Genomic DNA, 23,724 nt, shown 5'->3' on the forward strand with positions numbered 1-23,724 from the left:
ACAGATAAAAGCTTACCTGTAAAATCCAGTGTCACTACAGAGCTCCCTTGACGCTGTTTATTGTTTGCATAGCTGCGGCATTGACATCCTGGCTTCAACAGATGACTATTATTGACAATCACTTTGGTAAATGGAGATGCCGATGTAGATTGTGCAAGACTGCTGAGCCCAGTGATTGGCTGCAGTGGTCATAAGTTGTAGACAAGACATCACAGCAGCAACACTGTAAACAATAACCAGCAGGGAGACTAATTTGGTATATTTAAAGGGGTATTCCCATCTCCAAGATCATTTCCCAATATGTAGTAAGTGTAATAATAATAAGATTAGGAAATACCTCCAATTAGAAATTTATAATGAACAGAATATGGAGTGCACTTCTGAAATGAGTATAATTATAAATAGATAAATAAATAGGGTGCTGGCTGGTGCAGTGAAATGGCCAAATAGTAAAAAAAAAAAAAAAAAAAAAAGGAAGAAAAGACACTGGACATGGAAAAGTGAGCACGACCTATAAAGTGTGAAAAAACATGACCTTTATTACAAATCCAACATAAAAACAATTAAAACCAAGTGACCCATAGCATGAAGGCAAATCACCCCAAAATACCTATGGAAATCTATAAATCTATAAAGTGGACCGTCCTATACAATGGAATGCATGAAAATACAAATAAAAGAAAAAGAAAGAGACACCGCACAATATATCGTTGCTATTGTTGAGCGCGTTGTTAACTATTCGTACTCACTATACTGTTAGCGAGTACTGTCTGCTACTCGCATATTCATTACGAGTAGCGGGCGCAATGTAAGTCAATGGTAAATACTCGTGAGTAACCAGAAAGCCATACTATTCGCTATTCACACGAAAAGTACGACTTCCGGGTTAGTTGCTACTTAGCGAGTATTTCCCATTGACTTACACTGCGCCCGCTACTCTTAACAAATATGCGAGTTGCGGACAGTACTCACTAACAGCATAGCGAGTACGAATAGTTAACTACTCACTCAACACTAATCATTACACAACCCAAAAATATGCATAGATGTGGTCCCAAAGGGATGGTACACCACTGACAATAATAACAAAATGTAAATCAGTGCATGACTGGATGTAATGGCTCTAACAGAAGCTATATATCATATCACAAAAACGGGTGATCCCATGGTGGGGGATAAATGATAAGACAATAACCTCACAACATACAGAGATAGAGCCCAACAGTATATATAAATGCAGCCCCAGAAGGAGGTAAGCCACAGAAAGTGATCCCATAGTATACAGGAAATGCAATATAATACTGGCTGCTAAACAGAATCAAATCAGTAACAATAAAGTGTGGCAACTCCAACAGGAATAGCAATATCTCATATGACAGGGTGGGTCCTGTAAGGACGTGGATGGGTCACCAAGCAATGCCCCACGCGTATCGCCATTGCAGCAGCTTCGTCAGCGGAATGACACTGTGTGTTCACTTTCTGTGGCTTACTTCCTACTGGGACCACATTTATATATACTGTTGGGATGTATCTCTGTATATTGTGAGGTTATTGTCTTATCATTTATCACTTCTTCCTTTTTTTCAATTAGAAATGTAGCATAGTTCTCCTGATACAGCATGTCTCTTATCTCATGTGCAGAGCATTGCAGCTTAGGTATCCATGGTTATGACCATGAGCAACTAACTGTCACTATATGAGTGAACATAACCATGGATACCTAAGATGCAATACCCTGCACATGAAGTAAGTCATGACACATGGCTATATCAGGAGAGCTATACTACATATCAGGAGGTATGTGCTGCTAATATTATTATTATTATATCTACAACATATTGGGATAGGATCTTGGAGATGGTCATAACCCTTTAAGCATTACCAAACTTTACCCTATATTTCAGTGAAAAGCCCCTTTAAAATACGTTATCACTAGAGACGAGCGGACCTATAGAAGTTCAGTTCGGTGAGTGCAGCCGGACTTTATATAAAATTCAATTTGGGACCCGGACTTGACCTGAGCTCCAATGGAAGTCACTAATTGGGCAGTTTGGGTCTCTGCCCACATGCAGCCAGCCATAAACAAATCACTTCCAGGAGCAGGTGGGCACAGTTTTTTCATTTTATTTTGTACACACTACAGCCAATCACGCTGTTGTTACCCCCAGTGCGAGCTGTTTAAACACTGCAAGCGGCTCGCACCGGCCCAAGCACCAAGCGTGTCCGAGCATAGCGATGCCCGCGAGTGGTTGCATACATAAAGCACCCGAACTCTGTTTTTTTGTGAAGTTTGTGTTTGGTATGAAACCCGAAGCTCGGGTTCACTCTTCTCTAGCTATCACACCATGGACAGGGTCCAAGTGTATCATCTCCTAAATGTTATGCTCGGTCTTAACATCATGTTCTTTATGTTGTATGACAATTGAGTGAAAAATATAACATATGTTCGTGTGCACTAGGTATTTTTCAAGGCTGGTCTTCTTGGACATCTTGAAGAGTTGCGAGATGAAAGATTAGCTAAAATTCTCACATTAATCCAGGCAAGAGCCCGGGGAAAACTAATGAGAATTGAATTCCAGAAGATTCTTGAAAGAAGGTAAATTATTTTAGAATTAGGAAAAGAAAATGAATCCAAATTAAAAATTGATTTTACTTATATAACATGATCTAAAGATAAAGCTTTAGTTGATATTTCTCACAGAACATACAGTATATGTGATTTATCTTTTAAGATTTTAAAGTAATGTACATGGCCTTTGGCTACCTTAAATTAAATTGAATCATATGTCCATACTTGTGCATTACTGTTGCTATGGAAGAAAAAAACAATCCAGCTGCCGGAATAATATAAAATCTTGTGCAAGCTTTATTTTAAAGGATGTAAAAATTATAATTACAAGGGACAAAATAGGGAGCCCATGTGCGGCTACGCGTTTCGAACACTGCCTGCGTTCTTTGTCAAGCAAGTTTATTGTCTAGCTTGACAAAGAACGCAGGCAGCGTTCGAAACGCGTAGGCGCACATGGGCTCCCTATTTTGTCCCTTGTAATTATAATTTTTACGTCCTTTAAAATAAAACTTGCACAAGATTTTATATTATTCCGGAAACTGGATTGTTTTTTTCTTCCATTGGATCCCTACACTGCCAGAGTGATATCCTTGCATGCCGGACCTTACCACAGCTGAGCTGGATCACCCTTTTTTTTTTATTACTGTTGCTGCACACAAATATACATGATAAAAATTACTTTAAGATGCAGTCAGATGATATAATCTAGCCATAACCTTCAGATAATTTACAGCCGCTATCGCCACCAAATCTATCACTGATGTGCACACTTGGCTTGGCGTACCACCATGCATGTTTTCTGCAATGTAAAGAGAAGAGAAAGCCACTGTAAATAAAATTCAATATGTCTGATCCTTCATTCCTCTGGTATCTGCTATCAAGAGACTGTTTGGAAACCCCCTCAGTCACAAAAGATAGTAAACCAATTCCAGCTTAATCAACAGGTTTGGCTAGTTTTTATCTAAGGTGTAGCAAAAACTTTGTGCATGCATGTTGTTTGCATGAATGTTGTTTATGAAAGTCATGGGTTACACAAATGGAGGAATTGTAGTTGACATTCATACTTCTACAACAGTTTCAGTCACTTTTACTTAAAGCGTATATAAACATTTGTTGTTTGTCTTATTTAATTAACCTCCTGCCTTTGCCAAGTTATGTTTTTTTTAATATTCTCTAGTAACTTACTTTCTCTTCCTCTGCCAATCAGTATTCTGCAGTGCTGTTACAGTTCCCAGTTCATGTCCCTTGAGTAGATCCTTTCAACTGCTGCTCATCAAAGAGCCACACACAATACTCAAACATTCTGTGTATGGGCCACTCCCTTCCTGAGCCTCTCTGCTTCCAATTCTTGTACTCAGACAGCAGTCTCTTGGACTGTAGTCATCTTTGAGGATCAACAATTGAAAGCTGAATGTAAAGGATTAAGAACTGGGCATTAAAACAGCACTATAGGATAATAGGATAATTGATGCTTGGAAGATAATGCAATAAAAAAAATTAACAAAAAAAAAAATTAGTTACTTGTACAAGATTGTGACTTTTTTACATTTTGAAAAAGAAAAAAGGCCAGGTTACCGGTAGTAGAGATCCCTCATGTAGCTTATATGTGCTGTGGAGCCGCACGGAGCAGGGTGGATGCCCTTCCACAAGCAAATAGTGAAGCAGTTTCAAGATTTCTATCGAATCAAAGTGGACAAAAAAAAAATTCTTATAAAAAAGTCAAAATTTTATTATTAATATATAAAAAAAGAAAAAAGGCCAACTTACCGGTACTAGAGATCCCTCATGTAGCGTTTAATCAAATTAACAAATACAATTTTGAATTTTTTATAAGAAAACATTTTTTTAGTCCATTTGGATTCGCTGGAAATATTGAAAGTTTTTTTACATTTTATTTTAAAAAATGATCTTTTTTAACCCACCATATTAAAGAATTCTCTGAGAAATGTAATAAAATACTTTTAAATATTAAATTTTTTTCTAAATACCTTTATTTAGCAAAAAGGTTTGCTTAATCTAATGCACTCTGTCAGGATTTTAAAGATGGCAATTGCCATCTATATCAGTGTGCAGCCCATCATAGATTTCAGAGGACACGCAGTAGGACGGGCTACGTGAAGAGAATCTGCGAAACCGATGACCGAATTACTACCTGCACTGTACTAAAACTGTCAGGCAGACTTAGATGGATGTAACAAATGTGTTTATCGTCTCTTTTAGCCAGTGGTCTGGTCAGTGTCATGTCATGTTAACGAACAGGGGAATGCATGTTCACGATGCCTGACAGGACACTGCTCTGACCTGACATCTGTCTTGAGTAAATGTTCTTCACTCAGCCCATACTCTGAAATCTAGGACGGTTGCACACTGATAGATGGCAGTTGCCCTCTTTAAAATCCAGAGCTAGTGCACTAGATAAAGCATACCTTTTTGCTACATAAAGGTATTTATTAAAAAAATAATATTTATATTTGTATTGTTTATTTTTTTATATTTCTCAGAGAACTCCAATAAAGAGTAACTAAATGTCTGTACTCTACTGTCTGGCTTTGGCGCTCCTGCCTCCTGACTTGCATACTTCTCAGTTATCTTTTAGGGTGGGGATCTCAGGATCCAGACCTCACTGATCTGCAAGTATATAAAGTGTCTACAAAATAATAAAAAATACTTAAACTTTTAATAACTCTTTGAAACTATTTAGTTATGACAACTTGAGGTTCAAAATATATTTTAAAAAAATAACAAAAACGGAAACTGTTAATGTCTACAAAATAGTAATAGGAAAGAATAATTTATCTGTTAGGGATGCACTGCTTGTTATCCAGTGGAACATTCGTTCTTTCATGGCTGTTAAGAACTGGCCTTGGATGAAGCTCTTCTTCAAGATTAAGCCTCTGTTGAAGTCTGCAGAAACAGAGAAGGAAATGGCAAACATGAAAGAAGAGTTCCTCAAGCTAAAGGAGGCACTGGAAAAATCAGAAGCCAGGAGGAAAGAGCTGGAGGAAAAGCAAGTCACATTAGTACAGGAGAAGAATGATCTAACACTTCAGTTACAGGCGGTAAGACTGTATAAATACATGCACATAATAAATAATTATAAAACACATTGATGTGTTTATTGCACATCTATAAAATAAAAATTAGAAAGCAGTAAACACATGAATTGTGACATACAAGTGTATCTCAATAAATTAGAATACCATCAAAAACTTAATTTATTTCAGTAATTCAATACAAAAAGGGAAATGCATATATTATGTAGAGTCATTACAAACAGAGTGATCTATTTCATGTGTTTATTTCTGCTAATGTTGATGATTATGACTTACAGCCAATGAAAACCCAAAAGTCATTATCTCAGAAAATTAGAACATTATATAAGACCAACTGAAAAAAATAAAAAAATATTTTAAACTCAGAAATGTTAGTCTACTGAAACGTATGTACAGTAAATGCCTCAATACTTAGTTGGGGCTCCTTTTGCATGAATTACTGTATCAATGCGGCGTGGTATGGAGGTGATAAGCCTGTGGCACTGCTGAGGTGTTATGGAAGCCCAGGTTGCTTTGATAGTAGCCTTCAGCTCGTCTTCATTGTTGGGTCTGGTGTCTCTCACTTTCCTCTTCACAATACCCCATAGAATCTCCATGGGGCTAAGGTCAGGTGAGTTTGCTGGACAATCAGGCACAATGATACTGTGGTTATTAAACCAGGTATTGATACTTTTGGCAGTGTGGACAGGTGCCAAGTCCTGCTGGCAAGTGAAATTTCCATCTCCAAAAGCTTGTCAGCAGAGGGATGCATGAAGTGCTCTAAAGTTTCCTGGTAGACGGCTGCGCTGACTTTGGTCTTGATAAAACACAGTGGCCCTGCACCAGCAGATGACATGGCTCCCCAAACCATCACTGATTGTGGAAACTTCACACTACTGTAGACCTCAAGCAGCTTGGATTGTGTGCCTCTTCACTCTTCTCCAGACTTTGGGACCTTGATTTCCAAATGAAATGCAAAACTTACTTTCATCTGAAAACAACACCTTGGTCCACTGAGCAAAAGTCCAGTTCTTTTTCTCCTTGGCCCAGGTAAGAAGCTTCTGGAGGTATTTATTGGTCATGAGTGGCTTGAAACAAGGACACGTGTCCTGGATACATCTGTGTATGGTGGCTCTTGAAGTACTGACTCCAGCAGCAGTCCACTCCTTGTGAATCTCCCCAAAATGTTTGAATAACCTTTTATTAACAATCCTATTAAGGCTGTGGTTATCCCAGTTGCTTGTGCACCTTTTTCTACCACACTTTTTCCTTCCACTCAACTTTCCATTAATAGGCTTGGATACAGTACTCTGTGACCATTTTGTGGCTTACCCTCCTTGTGGAGTGTGTCAATGACTGCCTTCTGGACATCTGTCAAGTCAGCAGTCTCCCCCATGATTGTGTAGCCTATTGAACCAGACTAAGGGACCATTTTATATACTTAGGAAGCCTTTACAGGTGTTTTCTGGTAATTATTCTAATTTTCTGAGATAATGACTTTTGGGTTTTTATTGTCTGTAAGCCGTAATTATCAACATTAACAACAGAAATAAACACTTGAAATAGATCACTCTTTTTGTAATGACTCTATATAATATATGCGTTTCATTTTTTTTATTGAGTTACTGAAAAAAAAATAATTTATTGTGAATCATTTGTATTTACAAAAATGTGAGGGCTGTATTCACGTTTGTTATTTTGTGATATACTGAGTGTGTATTATATATAAATGTCAGAAAGTCAATCATACACCAATAAAAAATAAGTAGCAGTTTCGTACTGAGCTCAAATTTATAATCAAAAATTCCTAACTTATGTAAGTCCATTTTATTTTGCAAAATATCCTTATAGGAACAAGACACTCTGGCTGACGCTGAGGAAAGATGTGACCTGTTAATCAAAACGAAGATTCAAATGGAAGCAAAAATTAAGGATCTCACTGAGCGAATAGAGGATGAAGAAGAAATGAACTCAGAACTTACATCTAAAAAAAGAAAACTAGAGGATGAATGTTCAGAACTTAAGAAAGATATTGATGATCTTGAAATAACATTAGCTAAAGCAGAAAAGGAAAAACATGCAACAGAAAATAAGGTAAATTATTTATTCTGTGTTGTAGTAGCTTATGAGATCTGATGGAAAATGTAATAAAGGTTATTTGGTTATAATGTAAGTGTATTGGAGAATTATGAGTGTGCAATAACTGGTTCTTATGGCAAATATTGTTTTTCTCCCAATCCATTTCCAGGTCAAAAACTTAACAGAAGAAATGGCAACTTTGGATGATACTATCGCCAAGTTAACAAAGGAGAAAAAAGCCTTACAAGAGGCACATCAGCAAACTCTGGACGACCTCCAAGCAGAAGAAGACAAAGTCAACACTCTGACCAAACTCAAAACAAAGCTGGAACAGCAAGTAGATGATGTAAGATCAGATTTTTTTACTTCTTATCATTGTGTATAGCTAATCTCACCTCTTGCCAACATAGCTATTTTCCTCCTCGTCTTCCAAAAATTCATAACTTTTTTAGTTTTTCATTGAAAAAGCCATATGAGGATTTGTTTTTTTTTGCAGGACAAGTTGTACTTTTGAGTGACACATTTCATTTTATGATGTGATGTACTGAAAAGAAGAAAAAAAATCCAAGTGTGGTGAAACTGCAAAAAAGAACAATTTCACAATTATTATTAGTTTTTTTTTTTATTTACCAGGTTCACTATACAATAAAAATGACCTGGCAATATGATTCTTCAGTTCAGTGCGATTACTGAGATGCCAAACGTGTATTTTTTTTCTATTTTTTTAAGCCAAGAAAAACAAAAATTAGGGAGTTTGTAAAAAGAATACAAAAAAAAATTGTGTGTTCTTAACCCACATCAAAGTCACGGAGCCAGCATATGAAGTAACTGTATGTCATATGTCGGCAAGGAGTTAATACATAATGTACAAGAAGAAAACCTGTAGTAACAAGTGTATACACAATTGAAACATCATCATTGGGTCACTGTATAAACAAATTAGATGTTTCCTGTTTTGTTGTGTATTTTACATGCAATAATATTAGATACGTTTATGAAGCAGTTACTTACAGCTGTGTAAAATATAGAGAGTACGTGAAGTAAACAGTAAACCCAATACCCAATGAATGCTTAGCAATTAAGCAGTCACACAGCCATATAACTCGTCCTAAGATCACATTACAATGCCCAGACTGACCGTCGTCTCTCCTGACCCGAGCATGGCTGTCACGCATGTGACTAGCGGACTTTACTTAGTACCTGGTAAACCCCCAGAAGATGTTATAACACACAAGGGACACAGGGGTCACAATACAATGGAGGTCCCTGCAGCTAGGGAGAAGGGTGAGGGGGCACCTCCTCAACTCACCTAAAGCTGACTCCTCAGCTCCCTTGCATCCCTATACAGGTTCTTTCAACCTGTTGCGAGCAGGATACCTTATTTCCTCAGCTGGCCCTAAACTCACCCTGCCTAGTGAGTAGGCTGACAAGTTCACTAGACTCGCCACTACAATACAGAAACACAAGGCGAAGGAATAAAAACAAGGGAAATAGACATGCAAGGAAAAACAGGTGGCTTTAGTGCAGCAAAGACCACTGTTGCACACAACAGACTTCTTCCAGAGCTCACTCCTTCCAAAGTGAACCACATAGAAATGAGGATTCAGTTTCTATCACAGGCATCATGTGATCAGATGACATGACTTAAATAGGGAAGGGGAGTGATCTCAAAGAGCCTCACCTGAGACTGACAGCTAAAGCACGCAGCCAGGCAGGACAGGGTGCTTAACCCTTACAGCACCACAAGGAAGGAGACGTTATTAAATAACAGCATTGGACTTGCCAGCAGCGAGGCGCTCTGACCTTCTGACACTAGATTCACCTGGTGTCTCCCCCAAGCGAGATACACTCATGACATTGGCAGCATGTATTTCAATGTAGCTGTCAAGTTCAGGACAGGAGAGCCGCCGGCCAGACCGAACATGCGATATGATCCTCAGATGAGTTTATTGGCCATGTGACTGTGCCCTAAGGCTAAGGATTGTGAGAAAAGCAATTTACATAAAAAAATACCAGTTTTCTCTTTCTTTCTAGCTTGAGGGTTCCTTAGAACAGGAAAAGAAAGTAAGAATGGATCTTGAAAGAGCTAAACGCAAGCTGGAGGGAGATTTGAAGTTGACACAAGAGAGTCTTATGGATGCGGAAAATGATAAGCAGCAAATGGAGGAGAAGCTAAAAAAGTAAGCGATTAGGAATCCAAATGAGGACGTTTATTTGGTCAACTCAATGAAATGTCCATTAGAAAACCTCCTAAGATGAATCCAGATTCAAAACTCCTTCATTAATAAAATAATAGTGCTGCTGCCAGTCATATAATGTGCAGACGGCAGTCATTCTTTACAAACATTTACATGTATGCCCAAATTTGCTATTATGCCAACTATAGGATATTCTATGGGCCTGATTTATCAAGGTGTTCACACCAAATTTCTGTTGTGAAACATGTTAAAATTATTTTTTTTTCCAAAATTCACAGTTGTCCAAAAATATAGCGATCTTTTGGTGTTTTTATACTAGCCACAGGCAGATTCGCCAACTGCAGCTGGACGAGGCGCTGCAAAGGCTGCCTGGAAATTCATCAAAAGCTACATATTTAAAGGGGATCTCCAAAAAATGTAATTAAATAAATAAATATTACACTTTTAAAAAACTTTTCAAATATCTTTTTTTTTTTTTTTTTTTTTAAAAAAAAGCTATGCTTTAGCTAATGTACTCTGTGAGGATTTTAAAACTGTAAACTACCATCTGTATCAATGGTATAACAGCCTTTCCTAGATTTCAGAGGACATGCACTAGGATGGCTTGCTAATCAGCAAGTGGCCACAAGGGGGTGCTAAAATGCTGGCAAATCCCAGAGCATACCACAATGTACGGTAATTCAATCAAATACTATCCAAGTGGATGCACAATGCAAAGCAGGGAGGTTAAGGATGACATTTAGCTAGGACAACATGTCATCACATAATTGCTTGCCCATATTGACGGTACCTGGATGTATCGATGTGCATTCCCCCTAGGAAACCATTGTGAAATGCGCCAATACATCCATGCACCATTATTATGGGTAAGGAATTATGTGGTGACATTTTGTCCTAGCTAAATGTATTTCTATAGAATAACATAAAAAACAGCTTTTATTATACTCACCTGCGGGGTGGTCAGGTTTGATGGGTGTCACTGGTCTCGGTCAATTTCTTCCTCTCTTCTTTCAATCACTGTCCTCCTTCACAGCTCCATGTGAGAGACACGTCCTATATCATCCACACAGTGTCCTCCATTGCGCTCCTGCACACAAAAAGTTTTCTCTGCCCTGCAGAGGGCAGCTCAGAATATTGTAGTGTGCATTGCGGGCGTTCTTTGACCTTTCCCTGCGCCTGTGCATGACAGTACTTTGCTCTGCCCTCAGCTGGGCAAACAGAAGTGCGCATGCACAGAAGCCTAAAGGAGGACGTAGTGTGAATGACGTAGAACACATCATCCACATGGAGCAGGGAAAGAGGAAGGCGATTGCAAGAAGATTGGAGGCGCTGGTCTGAGACAAACGACGCTCATCAGACCAGACCATACCGCTGGTGAGTATAATTAAAGCTCTTTTTTACACTATACAGAGCGACTGGGGCACTTATATACAGTCTTCTAGAATGATGTATATAAGGTTTCACTGGTGGAAGCCGCAGCTTACAAGGGACATATCTGGTAACAGGTTCCCTTTAATGGGTCGGGCCTATGTTTATTTTTCAACATCCTTAAGGAATTTTCTAAGATTTATAAACAAGTAGCCAAGAGCAGGGAATTTCACATAAAAAGAAGATTAAAAATATTCTGCTCTAACCTTCCATCCCCTGCCTTCTCAAGCACCAGTGGTCCCTGCCTGTCTCTGTTTACTTACTGCAGCAATCATAAAGTGCATCGTTTATGTGAAAAAACAGTAATCTTGTCCAGCACTCAATCTAAAGAATGGATAAAGCTTGTGTTTTTACTTGAAAAATTGGGAGATTGAGTGCTGAAAAAGATTACCTTTTTTCATGTGTTCCATTATCCTTTAAAGTGGGACTCCGTGTCCGTGCACATCTTGAGAGTTCAGTACAGTTTTTCATCCGGTGAGGTGAACATTTTTTTTCCATTTTCTACATCATCTATGTGGCTGCTGCAGCCAATCTCTGGCTTCAGTGGTAATGCCAGCCTGCATTCAGGAAATGAGCATATACTAGCAGGGACCACAGGTGTGCCGGTGCTGTACTGGTGGGGAATTGAAAAAGTGAGTATGATTTATTTTTCTACTTTACCCATTCCTTGTTTTTGGTTGCAGTTCTATAAATCACACAAAAAATGTTTTGGTAATTCTTCTGCTGATGTAGTTATGCATTTTTGTGTCTGCTGGCTTTAATAGGAAGGAATTTGAAATCAATCAGATGTCTTCTAAAATTGAAGATGAACAAGCTATTATCACCCAGCTTCAGAAGAAAATAAAGGAACTTCAGGTAAGTAAATTACCATTACTTACAAGTACTTTCATGAATGGCTAAGACTAATCCATTGATCGTAAAACCAAAAAAATGAGCCAGAGCATGAATTGGCAGTAGTGTAACTACCGTAGGTGCAGGGGATACAATCGCATCCAGGCTCTGGAGCCTATGGGTCCCAAAAAGTCAATTTGGCCTTTATGAAAAGACCAAAGCTATTGAAGGCTTGCAATTATTGGGGGCACCTTTAGAGCTTTTGTATTGGGGTCCACAAGCTTCAAATTACGCCACTATAAATCGGTATGCATACGGTATATAGGAAATATGTTCATACTGTGGCCAATTAACAGACAAAACCTAAGATAAGAATAAAATGAGCATATATCCTGCACTAAGCAAGTAAATAGTAATTGTACATATAAATATCATACGGTACTCAGTAACATTTTTTTTGATAAAAAATGTGTAAAAGCTATCCTACCATGACAAGGTGTACCCCAATAGGGACAGTCCCATCTTCTGGTATTACCACTTCACCTTGTGTCAACTGACCTCAACGTAGATGGGGCAGAGCAGGAACAGACAGACTAGTTCAGACACTGGCCCATAGAATGCCATGATAGGTAATAGAGTAATAATTTAAGCATACATTTGTGTTTGCATATCATAATTCCACTGTCTAGTTGATCATAAATGACATGCAAAATTCAATGTGTTTATTTTTTAGTCTTTGGACAAATGTATGATTGTTAAGTGCTCATTCACACGTACTATTTCTCCACGTACAAGAAAATTGTATCAACTATTCTCATCAGACTCTGATTAGAGTTTGATCAAAATGTGGGACGAGTGTCATCTGATTTTCTCGTGGAGTAATTGAAAAAATATTCTCCACCTTCTCCATGCTGACAGTTTGTGAAAATCAGACCATACTCAGATGTTATCCGAGTGCGGTCTGATTTTTTTCATAAACTCATTGACTTGTACTGCTAATGTTGATCTGACCTTTGGATCAAAACTGAACATCTGTGATTTTCATGGACTTGTGAATGGTCCCATAGACTATTACATGTACGAGTGCTATCCATGAAAAGCACAGACAGCACTCATACAAGAAAATTGGACATGTGAATGAGGTCTTAGTAAGAAGTAATATGAAAACTTGTTATGAATATTAAGAAGTATAAGGCTAAGTTCACACAGGGCATTTTTTACTGCATTTTTGAGGTCACAAAGATTCACCTAAATGCATGCATTTCCTTCTCCCAGCAAAGTCTATGAGATTACTATTTTGCTGTTCACACTGGGCATCCTTTGTTGTCTGCATCTTGGCTGTGTTTTTCAAGATGCAGCATGTCAATTCTTTTTCTGTTTTTACTGCGTTTTTGAGCCCTTCCAGTTAATAGATTTGACTTAAAAAATGCATTGGGCAAGACGTGGTAAAAACGCTGTAAAAATGCATTGCGTTTGGTGCATTTTAATATGCACTCAAGATGCGCTGACAAAAAAGATGCCGCATGTGAATATAGCCTAAAGCAGATTAGGAAAATGACTAAGAAGAAGGCATCCAAGTGATATTTGGCATTGGATACCTTTCAGGCTCGAATAGAAGAGCTAGAAGAAGAACTGGAAGCTGAACGGGCAGCACGAGCAAAGGTAGAAAAGCAGAGATCAGATCTCACAAGAGAGTTAGAAGAATTAAGTGAAAGACTAGAAGAAGCTGGTGGAGCAACATCTGCCCAGTTGGAAATGAATAAGAAGCGAGAAGCAGAGTACCTGAAACTACGCAGAGATCTAGAAGAAGCCACTTTACATCATGAAGCTACAGCGGCAGCTCTAAGAAAAAAACATGCAGACACTGTTTCAGAACTAGGAGAACAAATTGACAATCTTCAAAGAGTGAAGCAAAAACTGGAGAAGGAAAAGAGTGAGCTCAGGATGGAGGCAGATGATCTGTCTTCAAATATGGAACAAGTAGTCAAATCTAAGGTGCGTTTCAGAAACTATGACGTATTTTACATTTTGAAAAATGTAACTTTTTGTAAAACTCTATGTATACATAAATGTTAGTGTACATAAAACAGAAAGTTACAATTTCCTTATAGTATGATGAATAAAACATAACCTTAAATTATTAGTTTAGCAGATACCAATCATTAGACTTATTTACATAGTGTATGAGCAGAGTGCCGTCAGATCAAGTGCATGTGTTGTTTTTAAAGATCAGATATTTGTTAGGATAAAGATAGTTTTACCCAAACAAAATATAGCATAATTGTCTCAATACAATATCTGACTATGTATCTATGTTCTAGGCCATATCAGAAAAACTGTGCCGCACTTATGAAGACCAGCTTAATGAAGCAAAAGCTAAGTTGGATGAAATGACCCGTCAATTAAATGACCTCACCACGAACAGAGGAAAACTTCAAGCTGAAAATGGTGCCAATGACTTTTTTTTCCAATAACTTTAATAGAATCTTATAGGAAGTATAAAGCTATAATTATACAGGTTGCATGTAAATGAACTAATACCCTTCCATAGTTAATGTGTCAATTAGTGAGTAGGTACCATATGACTGTGTTTTACGATATTCCAACCATTTTCCTTAAAGATTAGATGTAGAAACAAAAGTTCATGTAGAATTATACTGCAAATGGCACTAGAGCAAAAGTTAATTGCAGAAATGTGATTTATTTGTCTCATAAAAATAGGGGAATTTTCTAGACTTCTTGAAGAGAAGGAATCTTTAATAAGTCAACTATCCAGAGGAAAATCTTCATTTACTCAACAGATAGAAGAACTTAAAAAGCAACTTGAAGAAGAAACAAAGGTAATGAAGTTTTGTACTATGTATGAGTGCCTAGGCATTAGTATCTCACTATTCCAATCAGCTGCAGAAAGATATGTGCAAAATCCCCGTAATTGCAGACTAATCAAATCAATTAATGTGCCCTCAATGAAAAAAAATGTAACATAGACAGTAGGGTGAATTCAGTTAAACTTACATATTACTATAATTGAGTATACATCAAACATTAAAAACAGATTCAGAGTAATATTCATACAAATATACCTCATTTAAAATACTCATATGGCTCCTTGACAAGATAATCCCTCATTGCAAAGTGGCGAGGTGAATATCATAATGTGTAACCAATTCCGTAGTATAGGGTACCTGATTGTCCCATATTGAGATCCAGGGATGGAATTAGGGAGAGTACAGGGGTTCTATGACAGGGTAGCTGTGGTCTGCCCTTGTCAGAGTGGAAGTTTGGGGTGACAGGCTATTATGAACGCCTAGTGACATATAGGGCCAGTGACACCATGGCAACTAGAGGACCCATATGAAAGGAGATGCTGGTTCACTCCACACCCCATGCATCCGGTGAGATTGTTCCTTATTTTCATATGTACTCCCAATGATTATGATTGGAGTCATTTGAATTGCTGACTACTGAAAACAGATATTTGATTATATTGTGTTTTTCTATTAAGTTATTTTTTCCTATGGGACCACTGTCCATTTAGGGGTCAGAAAATACACAATTTATGTTTTTTTATTCTGTTTTTTTTTTTTTAACTTTTGTTATACATTAGTGGCGTCTCTGGGCTGGCCATGTCTTTTCACATCTCACTAAATTGTTCAGTTGTACTTGGAACCCAGAAGGGCGTTTGGTTACTTTTCTACCTATTTTTATAGGTTTTTAAAAACTTTGATAAATTAAAGGTTATATTTTAGCTCCTTATTTTGCTTTACTCATCTACTACTTGATAAGTGGTATTTTATTGTTCTTTTGCTGCTATTTATTACTTACTGTATGAATGTAAAATTTCATTTTCTTCCTCAGGCTAAAAATGCACTGGCTCATGCTCTTCAGTCATCCAGACATGATTGCGATCTTCTCCGTGAACAATTTGATGAAGAGCAAGAGGCTAAAGCCGAGCTCCAGAGAACTCTGTCCAAATGCAATGCCGAGGTATCTTTATGGAGGACTAAATATGAAACAGATGCTATTCAGAGGACAGAGGAGCTGGAAGAGGCAAAGTAAGAGGTCTACATATTATGTACCATTGGTTAATTGTAATTTGTAATTTGCATTAGGCTCTATTCACACCTGTGTTGTTAATTTTGCCTCTCTTTAATGGAAAAAATTGTGCTGCCCTTTTTATAAGTCACCGAGTTCCGTTGGGTGCACACAGCGTCCATCAAGGAACAGACCTGGAATTATGTGGAGATAATCATAAACATGAACAGAGCCTTAATTGTAAAGGCCAAAGCAAAAGAAAGCAACATTTATATCTTTATGTACTTTATGTGATTGCTTTTACATTATTTCATAGAAAAAAATTAGCTACACGGCTCCAGGAGGCTGAAGAGGCCGTTGAAGCTGCTAATGCTAAGTGCGCTTCTCTGGAGAAGACCAAGCATCGGCTGCAGAGTGAGCTGGAAGACATGATGATTGATCTGGAGAGGTCCAATGCTGCTGCTGCTGCCATGGACAAGAAGCAGCGTAATTTTGACAAAATTATATCTGACTGGAAGCAGAAGTACGAGGAGGCCCAAGCTGAGCTTGAAGGCTCACAGAAGGAGGCCCGCAGCTTGAGCACTGAATTGTTTAAGTTAAAGAATGCCTATGAGGAAGCACTGGATATCTTAGAAACCGTAAAGAGGGAAAATAAGAATCTGCAAGGTTTGTAATTTACATTTATATTATACTACCAAGAGTAGAGGAATTTCCAAACCTTAAGGTCTCTAGAACAGTCTGGGAAGCTTATTCATTGTAGAGGAACGCAGGGGGAAATAGAAATTGGTTGATCTGTTATTGGCTTCAAGAACTGCAACTATACAGTCGCCATGTTATATAATATTTTTGTGGCAAATCAGCATTTGAGGCTTGTTCACATCATCGTATTTTCTGTCCTGTTCGTGAAAAAAACAGACTTCTTTCAGGCGAATGTTATTCAATAGAGCAATACAGACAAGCATTTATTTTTTTTCAAAGACCAAATCTGTGAGTAAAAATAATCTCAGCATGCACTAATTTATTCCGTGTGTCAGATGAGACCGACACAGTCAAGTCTATGGGTGCGAACCACAGTAGAGCATCTGTTTTTTAAGGATACACTTCAATTTTTGGACAGTGGAAACTGAAAATGGCCTTGCAATTTAGTAATAGATGCTGCTGTAAAAAAAACAGATTGTATACAAATTGCACACAAATGACCAGTGAGAACAATCGTCCAGGTTTTCTGCAATAAACTGGTTTTTTTTTTATATGGTCATGTGAATATGACCTTACTGTGATATGTACCTGCTGTGAGCTGATAATTTCCTACAGATTTCCTGTACAGCTGGTAACAGGCTTTCTTCTCAATTCACACCTTTCAAATAATTATAAATATAATATACAGTATAAAAGCTTATTCATACGCTCCAGTTTATGGAGGGAGGGATATTATGATGACGGGCTTAGTCTCTTTTGCAGGCAGAGCAATAGAAGAAACTTACAGACTGTGTCTTATATATGTAGGAAAGGACCCCAGAACCTGATCCCAAATCTAGTTTTCACATAACTTTCAACGATCTTATAGCTGAAGGTACAATGAAAAACTAGCTTGCATTTTAAAACAATAAGCAGATTATTGTGCCATTAATATTTTATGGCTTTAATAGTGTCTGTCAATTTCCCAACATACACTGCAGTCGAGATATGGGTAGTGCTCAAGAGCTGAGCATACACAATATAGCCAGCAGCCGGCAACTGCCCGTAACAGCAGCGACCAGAGCTAATTCAGTTCACTGCTCATATTCCCTTAAGTGCTGCTATCAATCGTGGTGCTGACCAATTTACCATGGCCTGGTGAAAGCCCCCATAGCTTTTCACTGATATGACAGTCCACTGCACGGAGAATCACAGAAAAAGTAGAGGATGAAATGATGGAAACACAAGTTATCTGAATCTTGTCTCACAAGCTAGATATTAAACTTAGCTCCCCCTAGTGTGTAACAGAGTGCCTTAAAATTGTTGTGCATTTTCATGGTAATAGATAATAATTTAACCCCTTCATGACATCCACCATACATATACGTGAAAGTCAAAAGCGGATGTATGGAGCAGGTTCACGGGGTGAGCCCGCCCAATACTTGGCAGGCAATGGCTGTGTATTACAGCCAGGACCAAAGGAGCGGAGCTTCACCCGTGATTGTTAACCTGTTACATTCTGCTGTCAAAGTCTGACTGCGGCATTAGGGCCGCCACTAGAAATTTCAGGGCCTCATACTGGAAAAATGTTTGGGCCCCTTGAGACTCCACCCAGGCTCCACCCCATTTCCATCTCCACCCCTCAAACCTTCCACAGTCTCACCGCCACTCTTGGAAAAACACACTATATGTATATGTATATATATATATATATATATGTATACAATTTAAAGGGTGCTAACATTTTTGGCCATGACTGTGTGTGTATGTGTGTGCGTGTTTATATATACAGTTAGGTCCAGAAATATTTGGACAGTGACACAAGTTTTGTTATTTTAGCTGTTTACAAAAACATGTTCAGAAATACAATTATATATATAATATGGGCTGAAAGTGCACACTCCCAGCTGCAATATGAGAGTTTTCACATCCAAATCGGAGAAAGGGTTTAGGAATCATGGCTCTGTAATGCATAGCCTCCTCTTTTTCAAGGGACCAAAAGTAATTGGACAAGTGACTCTAAGGGCTGCAATTAACTCTGAAGGCGTCTCCCTCGTTAACCTGTAATCAATGAAGTAGTTAAAAGGTCTGGGGTTGATTACAGGTGTGTGGTTTTGCATTTGGAAGCTGTTGCTGTGACCAGACAACATGCGGTCTAAGGAACTGTCAATTGAGGTGAAGCAGAACATCCTGAGGCTGAAAAAAAAGAAAAAATCCATCAGAGAGATAGCAGACATGCTTGGAGTAGCAAAATCAACAGTCGGGTACATTCTGAGAAAAAAGGAATTGACTGGTGAGCTTGGGAACTCAAAAAGGCCTGGGCGTCCACGGATGACAACAGTGGTGGATGATCGCCGCATACTTTCTTTGGTGAAGAAGAACCCGTTCACAACATCAACTGAAGTCCAGAACACTCTCAGTGAAGTAGGTGTATCTGTCTCTAAGTCAACAGTAAAGAGAAGACTCCATGAAAGTAAATACAAAGGGTTCACATCTAGATGCAAACCATTCATCAATTCCAAAAATAGACAGGCCAGAGTTAAATTTGCTGAAAAACACCTCATGAAGCCAGCTCAGTTCTGGAAAAGTATTCTATGGACAGATGAGACAAAGATCAACCTGTACCAGAATGATGGGAAGAAAAAAGTTTGGAGAAGAAAGGGAACGGCACATGATCCAAGGCACACCACATCCTCTGTAAAACATGGTGGAGGCAACGTGATGGCATGGGCATGCATGGCTTTCAATGGCACTGGGTCACTTGTGTTTATTGATGACATAACAGCAGACAAGAGTAGCCGGATGAATTCTGAAGTGTACCGGGATATACTTTCAGCCCAGATTCAGCCAAATGCTGCAAAGTTGATCGGACGGCACTTCATAGTACAGATGAACAATGACCCCAAGCATACAGCCAAAGCTACCCAGGAGTTCATGAGTGCAAAAAAGTGGAACATTCTGCAATGGCCAAGTCAATCACCAGATCTTAACCCAATTGAGCATGTATTTCACTTGCTCAAATCCAGACTTAAGACGGAAAGACCCACAAACAAGCAAGACCTGAAGGCTGCGGCTGTAAAGGCCTGGCAAAGCATTAAGAAGGAGGAAACCCAGCGTTTGGTGATGTCCATGGGTTCCAGACTTAAGGCAGTGATTGCCTCCAAAGGATTCGCAACAAAATATTGAAAATAAAAATATTTTGTTTGGGTTTGGTTTATTTGTCCAATTACTTTTGACCTCCTAAAATGTGGAGTGTTTGTAAAGAAATGTGTAGAATTCCTACAATTTCTATCAGATATTTTTGTTCAAACCTTCAAATTAAACGTTACAATCTGCACTTGAATTCTGTTCTAGAGGTTTCATTTCAAATCCAATGTGGTGGCATGCAGAGTCCAACTCGCGAAAATTGTGTCACTGTCCAAATATTTCTGGACCTAACTGTATATATATATATATATATATATATATATATATATAGTGGGATAAGAAGTACCGGTGCACCGCTATTCAACTGATAGCTGCAGGCTCAGTCTCAGTCCAAGAAAGCAATCCGGGTGCGTGCCTCAAAGAGGGAGAGATAAAATTGTCCGGAACAAGACATGAAGAGTCGCACTCCACAAGGATCTGGATATCATGTTCTTTTTAATCCATATTCAGGTAGGGATACAGGTGGTGGGGGAGGTGAATACACACCACGCCAGACGACGGTGGGCCGTTTCGCAACAAATTGCTTCCACTGGACCGTCGTCCGGTGTGGTGTGTATTCACCTCCCACACTGCCCCTATTAATAATATCTCTCTCACACACTGCTTCTCTGTATAATATCCCCACACACTGCCCCTCTGAATAATATCTCTCAAACACACACACACTGCTCCACTGTATAATATCCCACACACACTGCACCTCTGTATAATATTCACCCACACACACTGCCCTCTGTATAATATCCCCACACAGACACTCTCCCTCTGTATGATATCCCTCACATACAACGCCCCTCTGTATTCTATCCCCCCACACAAACTGCCCCTCTTTATAATATCCTGCCACACACACTGCCCCTCTGTATATCACCCCACACACATGACCCCTCTGTATAGCATCCCCTCACATATTGCTTCTCTATAATATCCCTCCATACACATAATATCCCACACACACGCACGCCCTACTCCTTGCAACACTTTAAAAAAGAAGTAATGGGCACCACAGTGTAATAAATATAAATAAAGAGAAGGGTACTAACAAAAACTATACAAAAAAAATGAATTGTAAAATGAGAGGAAAAATGCTGCATAGTAAAAATGTGCACACCCAGCTATCTATATATAAACATGGCTTTTATTGATACAAAACATATAAGGCTGACAAAAACAAAAGGTTAAAAACATGATTGACAAGAGAAAAAGAATGGATGACATAGGGGGATGAACATAATAATCTTGTACTTATCCTCAATAAAGTATCAAGACATTGATAATAGAATGCACAATAAGTATATAAACAAGGCAGTGTCCACAGATAAATAATATAATCCCAAAACACAGAATACCTGGATTTAGAACCTCACCTTTAAAGAAAATGTGGCAGTAAGTCAACAGAGGGTAGGTTTGCAACCTTTGTTTTTGTCAGCGTTATATGTTTTGTATCAATAAAAGCCAAGTTTATATATAAATGTCCCCTTCCTGGTATATATCTCCATCCTGGGCCCCTCCTAGTATATATGTCCACATCCTGGTATATATGTCCCCATCCTGGTATATATGTTCACATCCTGGTATATATGTCCCCATCCTGGTATATATGTCCCCATCCTGGGCTTTTACTGTTATGTATGTCCTCCTCCTGGGCCCATCCTGGTATATTTGTCCCCATCCTGGTACATATGTTCCATCCTGGGCCCCTCGTGGTATATATCCCCTTCCTGGTTTCTGTCCCCTTCCTGATATATATGTCCTCTTCCTTGTATATATGTCCCCTTCCTGGGCCACTCCTGGTATATATGTCCCCATCCTTGTTTATTTGTCCCTTTGCTGGTATATATGTGCTCTTCCTGGGCCTCTCCTGGTGCATATGTCCCCATCCTGGTTTATTTGTCCGCATCCTGGTATATGTGTCCCATCCTAGGCCCCTCCTGATATATATATCCCTCTCCAGTGCACATTCTGGTATATATATCACATGCTGGCATGGAGGCACGCCATTCTATGTGCCCATCAGAGTGCCCATGATGTGATCACTGGTTGCCAAACAGTTGTTATGACAACCGGGGGTCTCCTGAAAAACTCAATGCCTGTAAGTACAGTGCTCCTGTGAAACCTGCTTTTGGCCGGGCCTCAAAGGAGACTGTGATTTTCACTAATTTAGCAATGCTATTTTATTGCTGTATATAACACAAGCAATGAGATAATCGCAGCTTCAAGTACCCTAAAGGGACTATTAAGAACATTAAAAAAAGTTTTAAAAATTATGAAAGAAATAAAAAAAAAACATAAGTTCAAATCATCCCCCTTTTGCCCTATTAAAATATGAAGATAATAAAAAATAAAAATACACATATGTGATATCACCGAATTCAGAAACGTCTGATCTGTCAAAATATAAAAGTAATGAACCAGTAAACATTGTAAACAAAAAAAATTCAATAATGCCAAAATGACATTTTTTGGGGATACTGTAATATCACAAAACATGCTGTAACAAGCGATAAAAATGTCATATCTATCCCAAAATGGTATCCATAAAAATGTTTTCTCGCCCCGCAAAAAACAGTCATCACACAGCTCCATCGACTGAAAAATGAAAAACGTTACAAGTCTTGAAAAATTGCAGCACAACCCCCAAATTTTTTTTGCAAACTTCTGTTTTTTTCAACTTAAAATAATAAAAAAAATCTTGGACATGTTTGGTATCACTGTAACCGTCCTGAGAAAAATTATACTGCAAGGTCATTTTTACCACAAAATGTACACTATAAAAACAGTTCCCAAAAATCAATATTAGAAGTGCACTTTTTTCACAATTTCTCCATATTTGGAATTTCCCTGTTTTCCAGTACACAATGTGGTCAAATGAAAGTCTATGTTATTTAAAAAATAAAAGAGTTATGCCTCTGGGAAGAAAGAGAGGGAAAAAAAAGTTATTTTTATGCAAAATGTACTCTGTAAATACAACCCCCAAAAAACAATGGTGGAAAAAAAATTGTCACCATTTGACGGCACTTGGAATATTTTCCCCCGTATTCTAGTACATAATATGATAACTAGAGATGAGCGAACCGTTCGCGGTTCGGCTCGAGTTCGGTTCGCCGAATGGAGGTCTCGTTCGAGTTCGGTTCGGCGAACCACTCGAACCGCATAGGAAACAATGGGAGGCAATCACAAACACATAAAAACACCTAGAAAACACCCTCAAAGGTGTCTAAAAGGTGACAAACAACTCACAACACAACACAAACACATGGGAAAGTGACAAGAACAAATTCTCATGTGAAAACAAAACAGCGTTACAAGGAAAAGAGGATGAGACACAGATATAGGCATGGCATGCCCTTCTAAAATCATGTAAAACACCGCAAGGTTACTCCAAGCGGAGTCTCCCTTTTTTCCAAAAATTGGGCCCCACACACTCCCACCCCTTCAGTGGCAGCACTTGTGACCCAGTTGTACACTTCACAGGTAGATTTGCATCAAGCACATTCAACAATACGCCATACTTAACCGTCCCCAGGATGACACCGGGGTAGGTAGCTAAGTCTTTCCTGATCCCAGCTCTGTTCATCTTGGATCATTTTTAAAAACACTGTAAGCAAGGGTTACTCCAAGCAGAGTCTCCCTTTTTTCCAAAAATTGGGCCACACACCCACCCCTT

At 38.6% G+C, this 23,724-nt stretch overlaps 2 protein-coding genes across 2 annotated transcripts in view; one reads left to right on the top strand and one right to left on the bottom strand.

Annotated features, from left to right (window-relative positions):
• The window catches only part of MYH15 (myosin heavy chain 15), a 102,524-nt gene that overhangs the window by 63,519 nt on the left and 15,281 nt on the right, over positions 1-23,724 (top strand). Inside the window, exons 22-32 of the mRNA XM_075336574.1 lie at positions 2,460-2,596; positions 5,373-5,628; positions 7,453-7,695; positions 7,850-8,026; positions 9,715-9,860; positions 12,071-12,161; positions 13,743-14,132; positions 14,459-14,585; positions 14,859-14,977; positions 15,996-16,192; positions 16,489-16,838. Coding sequence (XP_075192689.1) covers positions 2,460-2,596; positions 5,373-5,628; positions 7,453-7,695; positions 7,850-8,026; positions 9,715-9,860; positions 12,071-12,161; positions 13,743-14,132; positions 14,459-14,585; positions 14,859-14,977; positions 15,996-16,192; positions 16,489-16,838 — 2,233 coding nt within the window. The remainder of the gene's footprint in view (positions 1-2,459; positions 2,597-5,372; positions 5,629-7,452; positions 7,696-7,849; positions 8,027-9,714; positions 9,861-12,070; positions 12,162-13,742; positions 14,133-14,458; positions 14,586-14,858; positions 14,978-15,995; positions 16,193-16,488; positions 16,839-23,724) is intronic.
• Positions 16,904-23,724, bottom strand: part of HHLA2 (HHLA2 member of B7 family) — a 176,295-nt gene continuing 169,474 nt past the window's right edge. The window contains exon 6 of the mRNA XM_075336576.1: positions 16,904-17,068. Coding sequence (XP_075192691.1) covers positions 17,052-17,068 — 17 coding nt within the window. The 3' untranslated portion in view covers positions 16,904-17,051. The remainder of the gene's footprint in view (positions 17,069-23,724) is intronic.

Source organism: Anomaloglossus baeobatrachus, chromosome 2 (assembly GCF_048569485.1).
Source record: "Anomaloglossus baeobatrachus isolate aAnoBae1 chromosome 2, aAnoBae1.hap1, whole genome shotgun sequence".
Lineage (NCBI taxonomy): Eukaryota > Metazoa > Chordata > Amphibia > Anura > Aromobatidae > Anomaloglossus > Anomaloglossus baeobatrachus.